A 15,359-nucleotide genomic window follows, 5' to 3' on the forward strand; every position below is an offset into this window, starting at 1 on the left:
AAGAAAGAAAGAAAGAAAGAAAGAGAGAGAGAGACAGAGAGAGAGAGAGACAGAGAGAGAGAGAGAGATTGAGAGACAGAGAGAGAGAGACAGAGAAAGGCAGCTTGCCAAAGATACAACCCTTCAGAGCAGGATGCTCGTGGAGTATCCCCTCTCCTTCACCCGGTTTCCCAGGGGCTGCTGAAGGGAACTTAGGAGGTGCAAGAAACTAGTCAGGTTTAAAGTAAGTAAAACTTTGGCCCTTCTTATTTCTGCCTTCTAATTTTCTTCCTTCTGTTAAAAAAAGAAAAGAAAAGAAAAGAAAAAAGTGAGCCTTCTTTTATCCCTCTCTCATATCCTAATTTAATCTCCTCCTCAGAAGCAACCACTGTCAATGATTTTGTCTATATCCTTCCAGATGAATTCTTTTTTTTATTTTTTCCCTGTTTTTTTTTAAATTTTATTATTTTTTAAAAGTTACATCCAAATTAGTTAGCATATAGTGCAACAATGATTTCAGGAGTAGATTCCTTAGTGCCCCTTACCCATTTAGCCCATCCCCCCTCCCACAACCCCTCCAGTAACCCTCAGTTTGTTCTCCATATTTATGAGTCTCTTCTGTTTTGTCCCCCTCCCTGTTTTTATATTATTTTTGTTTCCCTTCCCTCATGTTCATCTGTTTTGTCTCTCAAAGTCCTCATATGAGTGAAGTCATATGATTTTTGTCTTTCTCTGACTCATTTCACTTAGCATAATACCCTCCAGTTCCATCCATGTAGTTGCAAATGGCAAGATTTCATTCTTTTTGATTGCCGAGTAATACTCCATGGTATGTATATACCACATCTTCTTTATCCATTCATCCATCGATGGACATGTGGGCTCTTTCCATACTTTGGCTACTGTTGATAGTGCTGCTATAAACATGGGGTTACATGTGTCCCTTCACAACAGCACACCTGTATCCCATGGATAAATGCCTAGTAGTGCGATTGCTGGGTCGTAGGGTAGTTCTATTTTTAGTTTTTTGAGAAGCCTCCATACTGTTTTCCAGAGTGGCTGCACCAGCTTGCATTCCCAACCTTCCAGATGAATTCTATGTTAATCATATAACACGTATATACCTTTTTTTCATAAAGGAGGTATTTTTAAAAGTGAGTTTCTTTTCTCACTGTAGTTCAACAATTCCTCAGAAATTCCAGTTCACTGGGAACATTTTCACTTCCCAGGCTGTTAAAGATTTATTCTCTTAAATACACGTTTTCTATCATTTGTTGGGATCTGGAGTAGAAGGAGAACGTGTACTCATCTGTCATCTTGATCCAATCTTCCTCATTTATGAGGATAGTAACTTATCAAACCATTATTGTTATAATGCTGTAATGAACACCTTTGTGTACATATGTATTTTTAGTCTCATTAAATTCAAAGTAAACCGTGGACAACTTATGACGGATCTAATACGAATAACGGACAGGACTGAATCAAAGAAATAAACAAGATTACTGTTTAAAAGAATGAAAAAGAAAAGTGTGGCATGTACAAAGAATGGAATATTATTCAGCCTTAAAAAGGAACTGAATTCTGATACATGCTACAACGTGAGTGAACCTTGAAACCATTATGCTAAGTGAGAAAAGGCAGACAAAAAAGCAGAAATGTTGAATTAATTCAATTGTATGATATCCCTAAAATAGGTAAATTCAAAGAGACAGAATATAGAATAATGGCTACCACGGGCTGGGGGCAGGGGAAAATGAAGAGTTAGTGTTTAATGAAATACAGCATTGTTTTGAATGATTTTTTAGAAGTTCTGAAAATGGGTAGTGGTAAAAAGTATGTTATGTATATTATACCCCAATTTTAATAAAAAGGAATGAGGCGCTAATACATTCCACAATATGGGTGAAGCCTGAAAACTTTATGCTAAGTAAAAGGAGGCTATAAGAAAAGATCATGATTCTATTCACATGAAATGTCCAGAGTAGACAAATCCATAGAGACAAGTACTTTAGTGCTTACCGAGGGGGATACGGAGGTTGGAGTGACTGTTAATGGGTACAGAGTTTCTTTTTGGGATGAAGAAGATGTACCAACACTTACTGTGGTGATGTTGGTCCAATTCTCTGAATAGCAACCCTGGAAGTGTATACTTTAAACGGGTGAATTGCATGGTTATGAATCATGTCTCAATAAAAGTTTATTTTTAAAGGAAAATAAATGGAGGAATAAATACATCTTTGTACAAGTAAGTCTAAGTCCTAGTGCCAAAACTATAAGATTAAAAGGTAATTTTTTGCTTTTGTTTCTCAACTTAGATACTGCCAAATTGTTCTTCCCAAAAGACAGAAAAATCCCCAAGAGTGTACAGGAGTACCATTTCCCCAATCCTTAATAAGACTATTTATTAATTTTCTTCATTTTTGCCAATATTATGAGGAAAAAAAAACCCCAATCTTCCTTTTTGTTTGCATTTTTCTGATTAACTGTGAAGTTGGGTATCTTTTCATTATTGTGGCAATTTCCACTTCTATTTATTGCATATTCTATTTATTATGCTTGTCTATTTATTATCTTTTTCTAGGTTCCTATTTGTTGTTTATCTTCTTCTTATTGCTCCATAGTTTATATATTCTGGATACGTTAACTACTTTTTTCTATTTGTCATGGCTTTTAACTTTGATTACAAGGTCTGTCACAAATAAATGTTTAATATTTAGTAACAGCCACCTACTGTTTCCTTTATGGGCTTGGTGAATTTCATCTTGCTTTCAAAGCCATCTCTATTTACAGTATTAAAATATGTTTTCATAGTGTGTTCTAATACTTCTATGGTGGTTTTTTTTTTTTTTTTTGCATTTTGCTTTTTATCTCATATGGAATTTATTTGGTGATGTATCTAATTTCATCTCTTTCAAATGCAGGGCTAATTACCCAAGTAGCCTTACTGAATAGAGTAACCTTCTCCCAGTATTTTCAAATGCCACCTTTATATATATGCATGTACAATTTTCTGGGCTTCATTCTGACCCACTGATCTATTTGCCTATTCCTAATTAATACAACACTAATTACTAGCTTTTTATATCTTTTATATTTGATACAGCTTATCGTTCCCTCCTTGCTATCCTTCAATTTGGTTCTTAGATATTTCCCACAATTTCTCCTCCAATAGAATTTTAGCATCAGGTTGTCAAGTTCCAAAAAGAAGCCTGTTAAAATGTTGATTGTGGCTGCATTTATTTTACAGATTAATTAGGGAATATCATTCCAGTATTAAATCTCCCTATTTAGGAAGTAGGACTTAGAGAACTCAGGTCTTTTTTAAATGTAACCTTCATACAGATTCTGCACATGTCCTCATGTTTATTGCTAGATATTTGAAAGTTGAGGAGTCATTGTAAAGGGGATAGCTTTTCTCACTGTATTTTCTGATTGATTATAGCCAACACAGACAGCGCTACTGACTTCTGTATGAGAAATCTGCTTCAAGAACCTTATGGTACTCTCTCTTTAGTTTCAATATACTTTAGTTGATTCTTCTAAATTTTCTAGGAATACAAATAATCACTCAGTCTTCAAAAATGACATTTTTGTCTCTACACCCAGAATTTATGCTTTTTATTCACTGATCTTAAAGCACTGGCTAGAAATCCAAAACAATGGTGAATACAAGGAGTAACACTGGGTATTCTTACTTTGTTCCTGAGTTTAGTGGGAATATTTGAAATGTTTTTACCACTAAATATGATGCAGAAGATTTCTGGTCACTACCCTCTACCAAGTTAAAGAAGTTTCTTTCTACTTGGAGGATAAGAATTTTAAATCAGAAATGGGTGCTGAAATTTATCAAATATTTTAATATCAACATGATCATATTTTTTCTCCTTTATTCTGTTAGGTAGTGAGTCACATTAACAGATTTCCTAATGACAAGCCATCATCGCCTTGCTGGGATAAACCTATACATAATGTGTAATAGACTAAATTCATTCGTATTATTTTAAATTTTTCCATCTATATTCATGAGCAAAATAGGATACAATTTTGTTTCATTATATTGTCTTATCTGGGTTGGGTATCATCAGGATTATGCCAGCTTTGAAGAGTAAAACAGAAAGCTTCAATATTATTTTATGGTCTTGAATATTTTATAAAACCGAATTATCTGCTTCTTCAAATTTAGGTAAACATGTCTGCAGAATCTGGGCCTGAGGCCATTTAGAGAGATGAGTTTTAGAGTATCTTTTACAGTTCCTTAATGACTACCAGTAAATTTAAATTTTCTCCCTTAAGTGAATTTTGTTCATATATTTTTTAATTCTATTTTATCTATCTTTTCAAATATATTAATTTTTAAATGTGTATAATGCTTACTATTTGTGTTGAGTTATTCTTGCTAACTGGAAATTAATATATAATTAAATCTTTTCTATCTTCTTTTTTATGGTAATGCTTTATTAGAGACTATAGAACTGCGTGGTCCAAATGATAGCCACATGTGGCAATTTATTTACACTTATGTTAACTAAAATTAAAGTTTGAAACTCACTTCAGTTACACTAGCCTCATTTCAAGTGCTCCATATCCATGTATGACAAATGGCTGCCATATCAGACATAGAACATTGTCATCACTGCATAAAGTGCTTTTGGATGGCACAGTCCTCCAAGTGGCATTCTACTGTACCCCACAGATTTTCATGTATATTACGTTTGTGTTCATTCATTGCCAGTATGTAATTTCACTTTATACTTCCATTTTAACCTAGGAGTTGCATTAAACATCTATATAAAAATGTTTTTAATTTTCAAGATTATGATATTTTTGGTTTTGGTTCTTAATTTTTTGTCTATTGACAAAATTTCTTCTTTCAGTGCATTGTCAACAGTGAATGTATCCTGCATGACTACTTCTTAGAATTTATTTTCTTTGTGGCGTAATACATAGTCATTTTTTGTTAATGTTCCATGGATACTTGAAAATAATGTGTATTTTCTGCTGGGCACAGAACTTATTAATTGTTTTCTTTCTTACTTTAGGTCTACTTGAAGTTTCAGTTTATGGCATGTATCAACATCTCTCCTTTCTAATTATGGCTTGTGAATTTATCAATTTCTCCAACTATAGACTCTAATTTGGGGTTAGATATATAAAGATTCATGATAATTATATTCACATAAAACATAATATTTAATATATATTAAATAACATGTTATATAGCATATTTTAAATACTATATCAAGAATATCATATATTGATAATTATGTCCATTATATGGACAGAAAACTATATATATGAAATATTCTTTGTCCTTTTTAGTGTTTTTTACTTGAAATTTTTTTCTGGTATACAGTAGTTTTTCGTATCTCTTTATTTTGAGCTTTTCTATATATCATTTTGATTATGTGTGAATTTTGTAAATAGAATATATCTGAATTTTTAGGTTTCTTTTCACGATATGTGACTTTAGTTTTAATATAGGAATTTAATTAATTTCATTAATGGCATTAACTAATGTACATTAATATCAAGTAATAACATTAATTGTGAAACATTTATAACTTAACCTGAAGTGGTCTTATTCCCTTCATTTGTTATTTCACATTTCCTACCCATACTAATTTTGTTTCTTTTTCCTTATGCCTTCTGTTAGGCTGATGGAATTTTCCTTTTTCCCCTCCTGCTGTTCCTACAATACTTTGGGAGTTAAGGCCCTTATTTCTATTACTTAATAGTGGCATTTGGGCCCACAATTCAGTGCCAGTTTTACCTGATAAATACTTTTTTTTTTTTTTTACGTTTATTTATTTTTGAGACAGGGAGAGACAGCATGAACAGGGGAGGGTCAGAGAGAGGGAGACACAGAATCTGAAACAGGCTCCAGGCTGTCAGCACAGAGCCTGACACGGGGCTCGAACTCACGGACCGTGAGATCGTGACCTGAGCCGAAGTCGGACGCTTAACCGACTGAGCCACCCAGACACCCCTACCTGGTAAATACTTCCAAGGTCAAAATCCCCTGCTTCTGAACCTTGAAGCTGTTGGTCCATTTTCTTCTGGCATCCAGTTGTTAATAAAAATAAGCTGCTTTGCTTTCCTTTCAGTGCTTTTCTCATTATGCTGTGGGTTCTGATAGTTTGTGAGGATGTGTCTGGGTATCAATCTTATTCATCCTACCTGGCACTCAGTGGATCTTTGGCTTTGGAAGTTTCCTTCTGTTTCTCTATTTCCTCCTGTCTTCATCGCTCCTAGATGCAGGACATCCACAATTGATCCTTCATGGCTCAGCTTCTCTCAGAGACAGTCCCTTAACTTTATTTTTCATATCACCAGCTCAGTCTTAATTCCTTCCAAAGATTGTTATAATTTCAGTTCGTTTAATGTGAATTGCTCCCTTCTAAGATTTTTCATTTTTGGTAATTCTTCATATCCTGCTATTTTTAGGATGTGATATCCTCACGGAGAATACAAATTAGAATTTTAAGTTTGTTATATCCTCTTACTAACTTGTCTCTGGAATAGTTGTGTCCAGTGGCTGCATTTGTGTCTAGTTCTGTTAATGTCTGGAGATCCTTGGTTATTTGAACATAAATATGAATCAAGGACTAAGTCAATGTGTATAAGTAATCTCAGCAGCTGCCTCCTTTGACGGGACAACTGACTGGGGTTCGGTGTAAGTGGGCAGGTCAGTGGAAGCAAGGCTGGAGAGCAGAGAGGCTGGGACCAGCTAATTGTCAAAATAATAATAATGGCAGGCATTACTCTGAAGGCCAAGCAACAATAGTTTATTTCCCTCCTGGGCAGAGCTGCCTCCTTGTCAGTTATAAAGATCTGGAAATGACCAACACCAGGAACCCGGGGGCCATATGTCGTCCATTCTCTTTAGGATGAAGTAGGTGTGAACTGGGAGAGTCAAGGGGTAAAGAAATGCCAAGGCCCACGTGGCCCAGGTGCTCTGCATACAGCTAATTTATCACCAGGTGAGCACCCTCTGGTCAACTTCATCTGTTTCTTCTAACATTCAGCCAGAGCTACCATTAGTATTGTTTTTGCCTTTGCCCTTCTTCTTTAGGTCTTTTAAGCTGTGGTTTTTCTACTTTTCTTTTAGTGGCAATTTCATTCCATCTGCTTTCTAAGTTTCAAGTTTTCCTGTGGATTTTTTTTCTTAATGGTCAGAGACAAGCTGCTTTGTTCAAACCAAGATCCCAAGAAGGACTATGCATTACATTTGATTAGGTTACTCTTGGACCTCTAATTTGGAATACCTGCTCCCTGCTCCCCCTGCCACACACACACCTTTTTTTTTTTCCCCATGATTTTTTCTTGCTGAAGGTATCAGCACATTTTTAAGTATCTCCTGCTCTAGGTCAGAGTCAGACCAGGAAGTTGACATGTGCACTCCATTCCTCATCAGGAGTCAATCTGATTTACCTGCCCCACCCTGTTTCAAACAGGGTAAGAATTCAAACTCCTTAGCACAGCCTTTCAATAGCTTAATATCAACCCATGTCACCAGCCTTATTTCTTTCCACTGCCCTCAAATGCCCTATGATCTAAGAAGACAGCAAAACACTTTCAAATGAGCTTTGAAATTTGGAATTTCTACAGTAGAAAATATCACGACCCTTTAGTGCGTTTCCTTTTCATTTTATAAACATCTCGCATTTCCAATAGCGCTTTAGGAGCAACGTGGGACTCAAAAAAACCACTGTGATGCTTTTGTGTGCGGATTGTTTGTGAAGCTCCATGGTAGCACAGGATTACTTCCATCAATATATTCCCTTGTGAACAAAATGCCAAGAATTGAAATGCTCATTAACAAGTGGTCATAAAAGGATTATAGTTTTGTTTTTTAATTCACCTGGTTAACTAAACCTATGAACGTCCAAAACTAATCATTTAATTAACCTTCCAAACTGAGATACTTTTGAGAATGAAAGGGGGAGCTAATAATAATTACACTAAAATAACACATATAAAACAAGGTATCCTGGGCTATGAATAACTTGTAAAGCTTTCTACCAAGATTTATTTTCTCTTTCCTTTAAAACACCCAACACTTTGCATCTGCTTAAGTTTGACTGATACCTATTTATTCTCTCCACAGATGTTTTTTGAGCCCTTACTACAAGGCAGATGCTGTACTGGGAAGGCAAAGTGGACAGAGAAGGTCCTGCCTTCATGGGGCTGACATTCTAGTAATCCTTTTTTTCTGCTACTAAGAATAGCTTTCATTCTTTGGAGCACAGGAAGAATGCGTCTCAGTTCCACCAAAGCTACTACTGATTCTCTTTAAACAGCTGGATGCAGTGTGGGAAGAGGGCAAAGGCTTTCCATGCACATAGACCAGGGTCTGTTGCCTAGGTCAGCCACTTACTAGTGGTTTTGAGTAAGACACTAGTGATCCTCATCTGGGAGTTGAAAATACTTAAATCCTGACTGCTATAGGAAGAAATGTTGGTACGATGCCCTGTAGGTGGTATTGCCATGTTTTCTCAATAATATCAAACCTGAGCAGAAACAACATCAAATCAATATGATGGGTAAGGAAGTAGAAGGGGAAAAGAAAATGTGTCTGAAGACAGCCCTAAATCAAATGGGTCTTTGCATTACTTTAGCCATAGAGAAGGGGAAACAGGGCCCACAGTAAATAAAAGGTAAGCCTTGAATAACAAAAACCAGCTGCTAACTTAAACCCTTTCCTACTAGCTCTGATGCTTCTGACTGCAATATTCCCTGCTGAGGCTCAGTGTCCAACTCCCCCAGAATCTCTCAGCTAGTATTATGGAGAAGTCAAGAGTAAGCTCTGAAGGGCAGGACACAGGTACTGGAGAGAAATCTGAGAGGAAGTAGGAAAAATCCAGAAAGGGATGAGAAGGTGCAGTACCAGTAACAGGCTGTTTTGCACAGAAGTCTATAGTTCTGTGCCATGGTGCAAGGCATTTCACAGAGTAACAGCAGCTCTGGAGGGGTGCCTGGGTGGCTCAGTAGGTTCAGCATCCGACTTTGGCTCAGGCCATGATCTCATGGTACGTGAGTTAGAGCCTCCCATCAGGCTCTGCACTGACAGGATCCCAGTGTCTGGGATTCTCTCTCCTTCTCACTCTGCCCCTCCTACCCTCCCCCACTCTCTCTCTCTCTCTCTCTCTCTCTCTCTCTCAAAATAAATAAACTTAAAAAAAAAAAAGCAGCTGTAGAAAGAAGGGACTTGCTCTCCTGCCAAAGACTTCCTCCTCTGCCCTACAAAATCAACGCCATAGCACACGTGGAATGTTAATAATCAGACAAATTAGAACACTGCCCTAGTCCACTATCCCAAGGTAACTCGAATTAACTGAATAGCTTCTAATCAACTTAAATCTGAATATTCATTAAGTTAAAAATATCTTGTTGGCAGTATAATATGAACACAGGTGATGAGAAAAATCCACTGATAGGAATAATAAAAGGGAAATGAACAAAACTTTCTAGTATATTCTGCTTTGGGAAACTGCCTTTTCTAATACATCCAAGATTTTCACCTGAGTATCACAACTTCAACGGATGCTTGACTTCGTGTGGTGGGATTTTTTTTTTCTATTTGAATTGATTACTACACCTTTTATTTAAAAAAAAAAAAAAGGAATACATATTCATTGGGAAAGATAGGAAAAAAAATTTTTAAAGCCTAACGAGGAAATAAAAAGCATTTGTAATTTCACCACTTGGGGATAAATACTACTAACACCTTGGTGTAGATCTCTGAAGTGTGGGCAGTTTTTAGATTTCGACATCATCATCACCACTGGTCTTTATCCACTCAGTTTGATTTCTAAATCACAGTACCACTCAGGGCACTCTAGTCTCTACAATGTTGAAAACACTGGATTTCCATTTGCAATGTGTGGCAGGCTAAACCCTTAATTAGTAACAGCAGGTGCTGAAGTGCTTAAAGCAAAGCACTCCTACATTTTAGTGAGTTGTTATTTATGTCACTCTTATCGCCAGGAGCAGTGCTGACAATCAGCAGCAGCTGCATGGGCCAACGCTCTCACAGGGCAATTGTTGGCCTCGAGTTTCCCCAAGAGTCAAGGGATTTAAACAGCTCTAGCTGGAGAAACTGATCAAGCTGCTCTTCAAATGCAAACAAAAGATTCAGTTGGGGCTTCAGACTTTCTTAAGGGTAGGAAGCCGAGATTGTTCATGCACTATTAGATAATCAGATATTTCACTCAGAGTTCCATTTTGTGTAGCTTTGCCTAATCCCACACCTTAAAATACTATTTTTTCTTTGAGTTTAAAGAGGTGCCTCCATTCTGAAATAATTAAGAAAACCTATTAAACCGGTCCACTTCAAAGTGGTAATTTCAGAAAGCTTGTGCTTAAAGCAGAGGAGATTTAAGTATGCAGAACATTCTAAGGGCTAAAAAACTTCAGGCAGCCCAAGAGGCTTGCCTCTCCTATTTCTCTACCAAGATACGTCAAATAAGAAAGCCAACACCAGCTTGCCTTGCTCTCTGGGGTGGGTGAGGTTTTATGCCTTCCTTCTATAAAGCTTATCATCACCTTTCATTTTCTATCTACAACAGTCACGGAAATGATCCTGTGCTTCTTTCTGCTAAGGGGAAGATAAATCAGGTGCCTTCAAAAGAGGCCAGCGGGCTTTTTGAGTCCCCTGGAGGTGGGAGGACGTGTGAATAGCACAGATGCCTTTTCCCGCCGACGGCTTTGGTTTCCAGGCACAACTGCCTGTTTGGGTGGAAGCCTGAGGAAGGACGTGCGAGGACTTTTTGGACCCCGTGCCCGTAAGCAAACTGAAAAAAGCCTGCCAAGCTGTGCGGAGACAAGAATGCTCAAAATAAATTTCCCCATGTTAAATAAACTTCCCCGTATTCAAAGTAAAACCAAAGTTGTCGTCATTCACATTCTGTGCAGACACCTACTAGGTTTCGCTCCTGGCTAACCCTCCGAGTGGTCGGCTAGAAAAGCGGAGTTTGGCCGGTGCCGAGGGCCACAGAGGCAGGCCTGTGGAAAACAGCTCAGTTCGGCCTCCCGCCCTGGGCGACTCCGTCCGGGCGGGACCCCCCCACCCCCGCCCTCGGACGCCGGCTCGCGCCCCTGGAAGTGGCCCTCCCGGCGCCGCGCTCCTCCGGCGTCCCCTGAATGAGAGATGCCTGTGCGGGCCTAGGGGGCCACCCGGCCAGGGCCCGCGCGCGGTGATCAACGCAGCTGCCGCCCCTTCCTCCTCCTCTGCCTCTTACCTGGCCAGAGATTCGGCCGCGCTCCGGGCGGGTAATTGAGGCCGCCATGGCCTGTTGCCCACGTGCCGGGTCCTGGGGCAGCCTCGCCGCAGGAGGAGCTCGGCCGAGCCGCCGCGTCCCGGACGCCGGCTCGGGCCGCGCTGATGGGTCTCGCGGCCCGCAGCTGTGGGCGCGCACGCCCCAGGCCCGCCTTAAAGTGGCCATGACGCCCGGGGCCGGGCACCTGGGGGTGCTGCAGCCTGCTCCAAGGGGCCCCGCGCGACCTGGGCTGGGGGAGGGGCTCCCGGGGGCTGCCGGGAAGGGCTGTCCAGGGTGCCCTGGGGGCCCTTGGTGGCACGCTGCCCACCCACAGTCCCGGCCCCAGTCCCCGTCCCACGCTCAGGGAGGTCACGGCCCGAGGCCTTCGTAGAACTGCCAGGAGAAGGCGGAAGCACTGCCTCGCCTCAGGCTGCTCTAAATATCTTTTGGATCAGCAAACGGTTTTTTGGTTTTTTTCCCTAGACAAACATGTAGAAGCTAGAGAAGGCGAGTGCTGTTATGGCGTTTTCGTTCCAAAGAAATTAAATATTTTAGAAGTATTTCATTTTGTCCGGTGACTCAGCATTGTCCCCATTTTCTCAACTGAGAAACTTGGACAATTAGAAAGTCTTCTGGTAGCTGCTGTGTAACTCACTTCATTCAGCCTTGGCTGGACGTTTAATTTAGATCTGTTGAGTGCCAGGAGCTGTAGGGGATCCTTTCTCTTATGGTCTTTACTATTGTTCCTGATTTTTCCATTGCTAGAAATTGGGGTTGGGGGCGGGGCGCCGGGACGGGCAGGAGAGTGAGGGAGAAGATGGTATCTGGTAATTGTCACTTCGGATTTCCCTAGATTCTTGATCTCACTTAACATATAATACAAACGTGCCGTACTTGAATTATCAGTGCCTGCTTTCTTGGGCAAGCTTTGATTTCCTGAGCAGGTCCTGCAGTGTTCTGAAGCCCTAATTTTGACCATGAGAGCGTGTCAAAAATATTGCTGTGATGCTCTGATTTTGATGGGAAGAAAAGGCGCAGATAAATTTCTGATGAAATCATTCTGCAACGTTTTGGGAAGTAAATGTTCACATTTTAATAGTTATGATTTTGGCTCTTTATTGCTTTTCCAGTTAATCAGGAACTGAGTGTCTAGATAAACATCTCTGAGACACTTTGCTAACCAATATTGGACAAAGGTGAAGCCAAGCCCAAGCCCTGGGTGGGTGTGAACTGAGACAGCTTTGAGCATTTCCCCTCTCTATGGTAATCAGGGCACTGCTCCAGGGGTCTAGATAAGCAAATCTGATTCTAATACTAACAAAGACATTGTTGGAACTGACACAGACTCATTGTTTTTAAATTTGAGGGGACAATGCCCCTAAGTTTTTGTGAGAGGAAGAAATCAACCCTCCAATTATGTGTTGGAGGAAGCAATAAAAAATAATAAATTTCTCCAGGATCCGTAATATAAGATCATCACAAGTTCCCTAAGAATTAATTTGAGATATTTTAATAGTTTCAAATCTAAAAGAAAGACAAAGACAAGCTTACTTTATAAGTGAGCAGGCATCTACTTGAAAACAACTGAGGGTGATTTTGACCCCCAAGGGACATTTGCCAATGTCTGGAGACATTTTTTTGGTCATCACAACGGGCTGCTAATGGCCAGGAGTCAGGGATGCTTGCTGCTAAACATTTTGCAATGCACAAGGACCGCCTCCTATAACAGAATTATCTGGCCCAAAATGTTCTGAGTGCTGAGGTTGAGAAACTACTCTAAACCTTGTAAGTTATAACATAGAATGCAAACCATGTAATTTTTTGTCACCTTTAACATTCTTGAATCATACTCCTATTACTGGGCAGAAAAATGGGCAGATGGATGCTCTCTGTGGTTCCCCAAAATAACAATATGCTACTTATACTCTTGATGGAAAACTGAATATGATGAATTATAAAATAGGACAAGAGTAATTTTACACAGAGGAATATATTTTAAAACTTGCACTCAAAATCAAGTTGCTTCTTTAAAAATGATGTTCTGGGGCGCCTAAGTGGCTTAATTAGTTAAGGTACAAACTCTTAATTTCAGCTTAGGTCATGATCTCACAGTTCATGGGTTCAAGCGCCATGTCGGGCTCTGTGCTGACAGGGTGGAATTCTCTCTTTCCCTCTCTCTCTGCCCCTCCCCAGCACTCCTTCTCTCTCTCTCAAAATAAATACATAAATAAAAAAATAGTATCCTGGTCATTTAAGATTATTAGCATTCATAGTATGCACTTTACATTATTTTCCCTTCCAATTGTGTATTTTTCACAATATGATACAACCTTGAATAGGTTTATAAGTACTACAGTATACATGGTCTGTTCAAATGAGCTCTTGTAAAGAACCTATGCTTGAAATGTTAGGAATTTTTCCATCCAGCTATTTTACAGAAACTAATATAGAAAGCTCTCTCCAGTATTGTTATTACTTGGCTTGTCCTCAGAAACACAGAAATTTAGAACTCGACAAGACCCTGGAGATGACTTAATTGCTTTCCCTTTCAAAGATGGTAAGGCCCAAACAATGTTCTCATAAGTAGAACTGTAACCATAGAAGTTGGAAGTCAGAGAATTAACTAATTGCAATAATTTTCACTGATAATTTTTACATTTAGCAGTGCACTGAACTTGTTACAGAACCAGGCTGGAACGCTGGCGGAAAAACCAAGCAGCACTTGGAGACCTTGGTGGATCAGATTTACTTCACACCGGTGGGCTCAGAGGAGACCATTTCTCCAAAGATCTGAGCTCCGAATGAAGGGTGGAAAGGTAATTTATAGTTGTCAGCTTCCTATCTGTGGCAAGTTTTTGTGTGTGTGGCAAACAGGGCAAGAAGAACCCGGAAGAGGGGTCTCTAAGCTAGAGACCAGATCTTGTTTTAGTCCCCTTGGACATTTTATGGTGTAAAACTTTATTCATTTCCCCCCCAAACTCACTTTTTAAATCTGTTAAAAAAACATTTTAAACACCATGCTTACATTATCCTTGGAATATTAAATCCAGGAGTCCACCCTAACTTGACTAACCATTGAGTTCTATATAGGATTACAAGCAAGGATATTTTCATAATGTTAACTGAGGAAGGTGATTTTTGCTTCCACTAATGCCATCTTACCCCTCCTCCTTGCAGGTCCATTATAGAATAGCCAGAATAATCTTTTAAAATATAAATTGAAATATTAACTCTTCTCAAAATCATTCCTTCAGAAAAAAATCCAAATTCTTTTCTATGTCCAGCAAGACTTTATGACTCTCCCCCTCCAACCTTACCTTATCTCTTACCATTCTTATGACCTTTCAAGACCTCTAGTCACACTGCCTTCTGAGAATACCAGATAAGTGCAAAGCACTCTGCCTTTGTTCTTCCTTCTGTTTGTAATGTTCTTACCTGTCTTCCCCCCAGATTGCTCCATTTCATTTAAATTTTTGTTATGATGTCACCTCCTCAAACATTCCCTGTCAGAATCTAACCTCTTACTTTATTTTTCATAGCACTTTTCTATATTAGAAAGCATATGTATTTGTTTTTCCTTATCTTTCTCCCCTAAGACAGAGGATCTGTCTGTACTATCCACTTCCATCACGTTGGTCTGGCTCATAGCAGGCACTTATTTGAAGCATGAATTAAAGTTACTTTAGAAGTTGACTGGTATATGTGGACTTGGAATCAGGTCTTTCTGGCGATGATCTGTCCTCTATTTCATAATGCCACTCATTTTGTAGTGGAAACAAAAAGACAAGGTTTGGAGGAAAGGAAAAAATATCGTGTGCATCAAAATGATAAGCTTGGTATCTCAAAGTTGGAACTAGTATAAATTGTGTTGGTTGTGGCCCAGGAAAAATGAAAGATGACTTTTAATCCCATCCTTTCCATATTTAAAAATGTGCAAAGACACCTATGTTTACCTAATTAAATTCCCATTCCTCAGTGTGGCGTTAGGGCCCATGTTACCTCACCGATTTGGCTTTCTAGATTCAGCTTTTAATCAAGTTGACTAGATTTGTTTCTATTCCCTGACAGTGTCCTTGGATTTCCCCCAACAGTGTGCAGTGTAGGAACTCCACAATCAGA

General features: G+C 39.2%; 1 protein-coding gene across 5 annotated transcripts in view; it reads right to left on the bottom strand.

Annotated features, from left to right (window-relative positions):
* SOHLH2 (spermatogenesis and oogenesis specific basic helix-loop-helix 2) overlaps positions 1-11,687 on the bottom strand; it is a 52,593-nt gene extending 40,906 nt beyond the window's left edge. The window contains exon 1 of one of the 5 annotated variants that reach the window (XM_053214437.1): positions 11,223-11,687. In XM_053214437.1, coding sequence (XP_053070412.1) covers positions 11,223-11,426 — 204 coding nt within the window. In that variant the 5' untranslated portion in view covers positions 11,427-11,687. Of the gene's footprint in view, positions 1-10,904; positions 11,059-11,222 lie in introns of those variants that run through there. The other 4 variants (XM_027064686.2, XM_027064685.2, XM_053214421.1 and 1 more) reach the window with 4 other exon arrangements.
* Positions 11,688-15,359: the final 3,672 nt, after the last annotated feature.

This window comes from Acinonyx jubatus, chromosome A1 (genome assembly GCF_027475565.1).
Source record: "Acinonyx jubatus isolate Ajub_Pintada_27869175 chromosome A1, VMU_Ajub_asm_v1.0, whole genome shotgun sequence".
NCBI lineage: Eukaryota > Metazoa > Chordata > Mammalia > Carnivora > Felidae > Acinonyx > Acinonyx jubatus.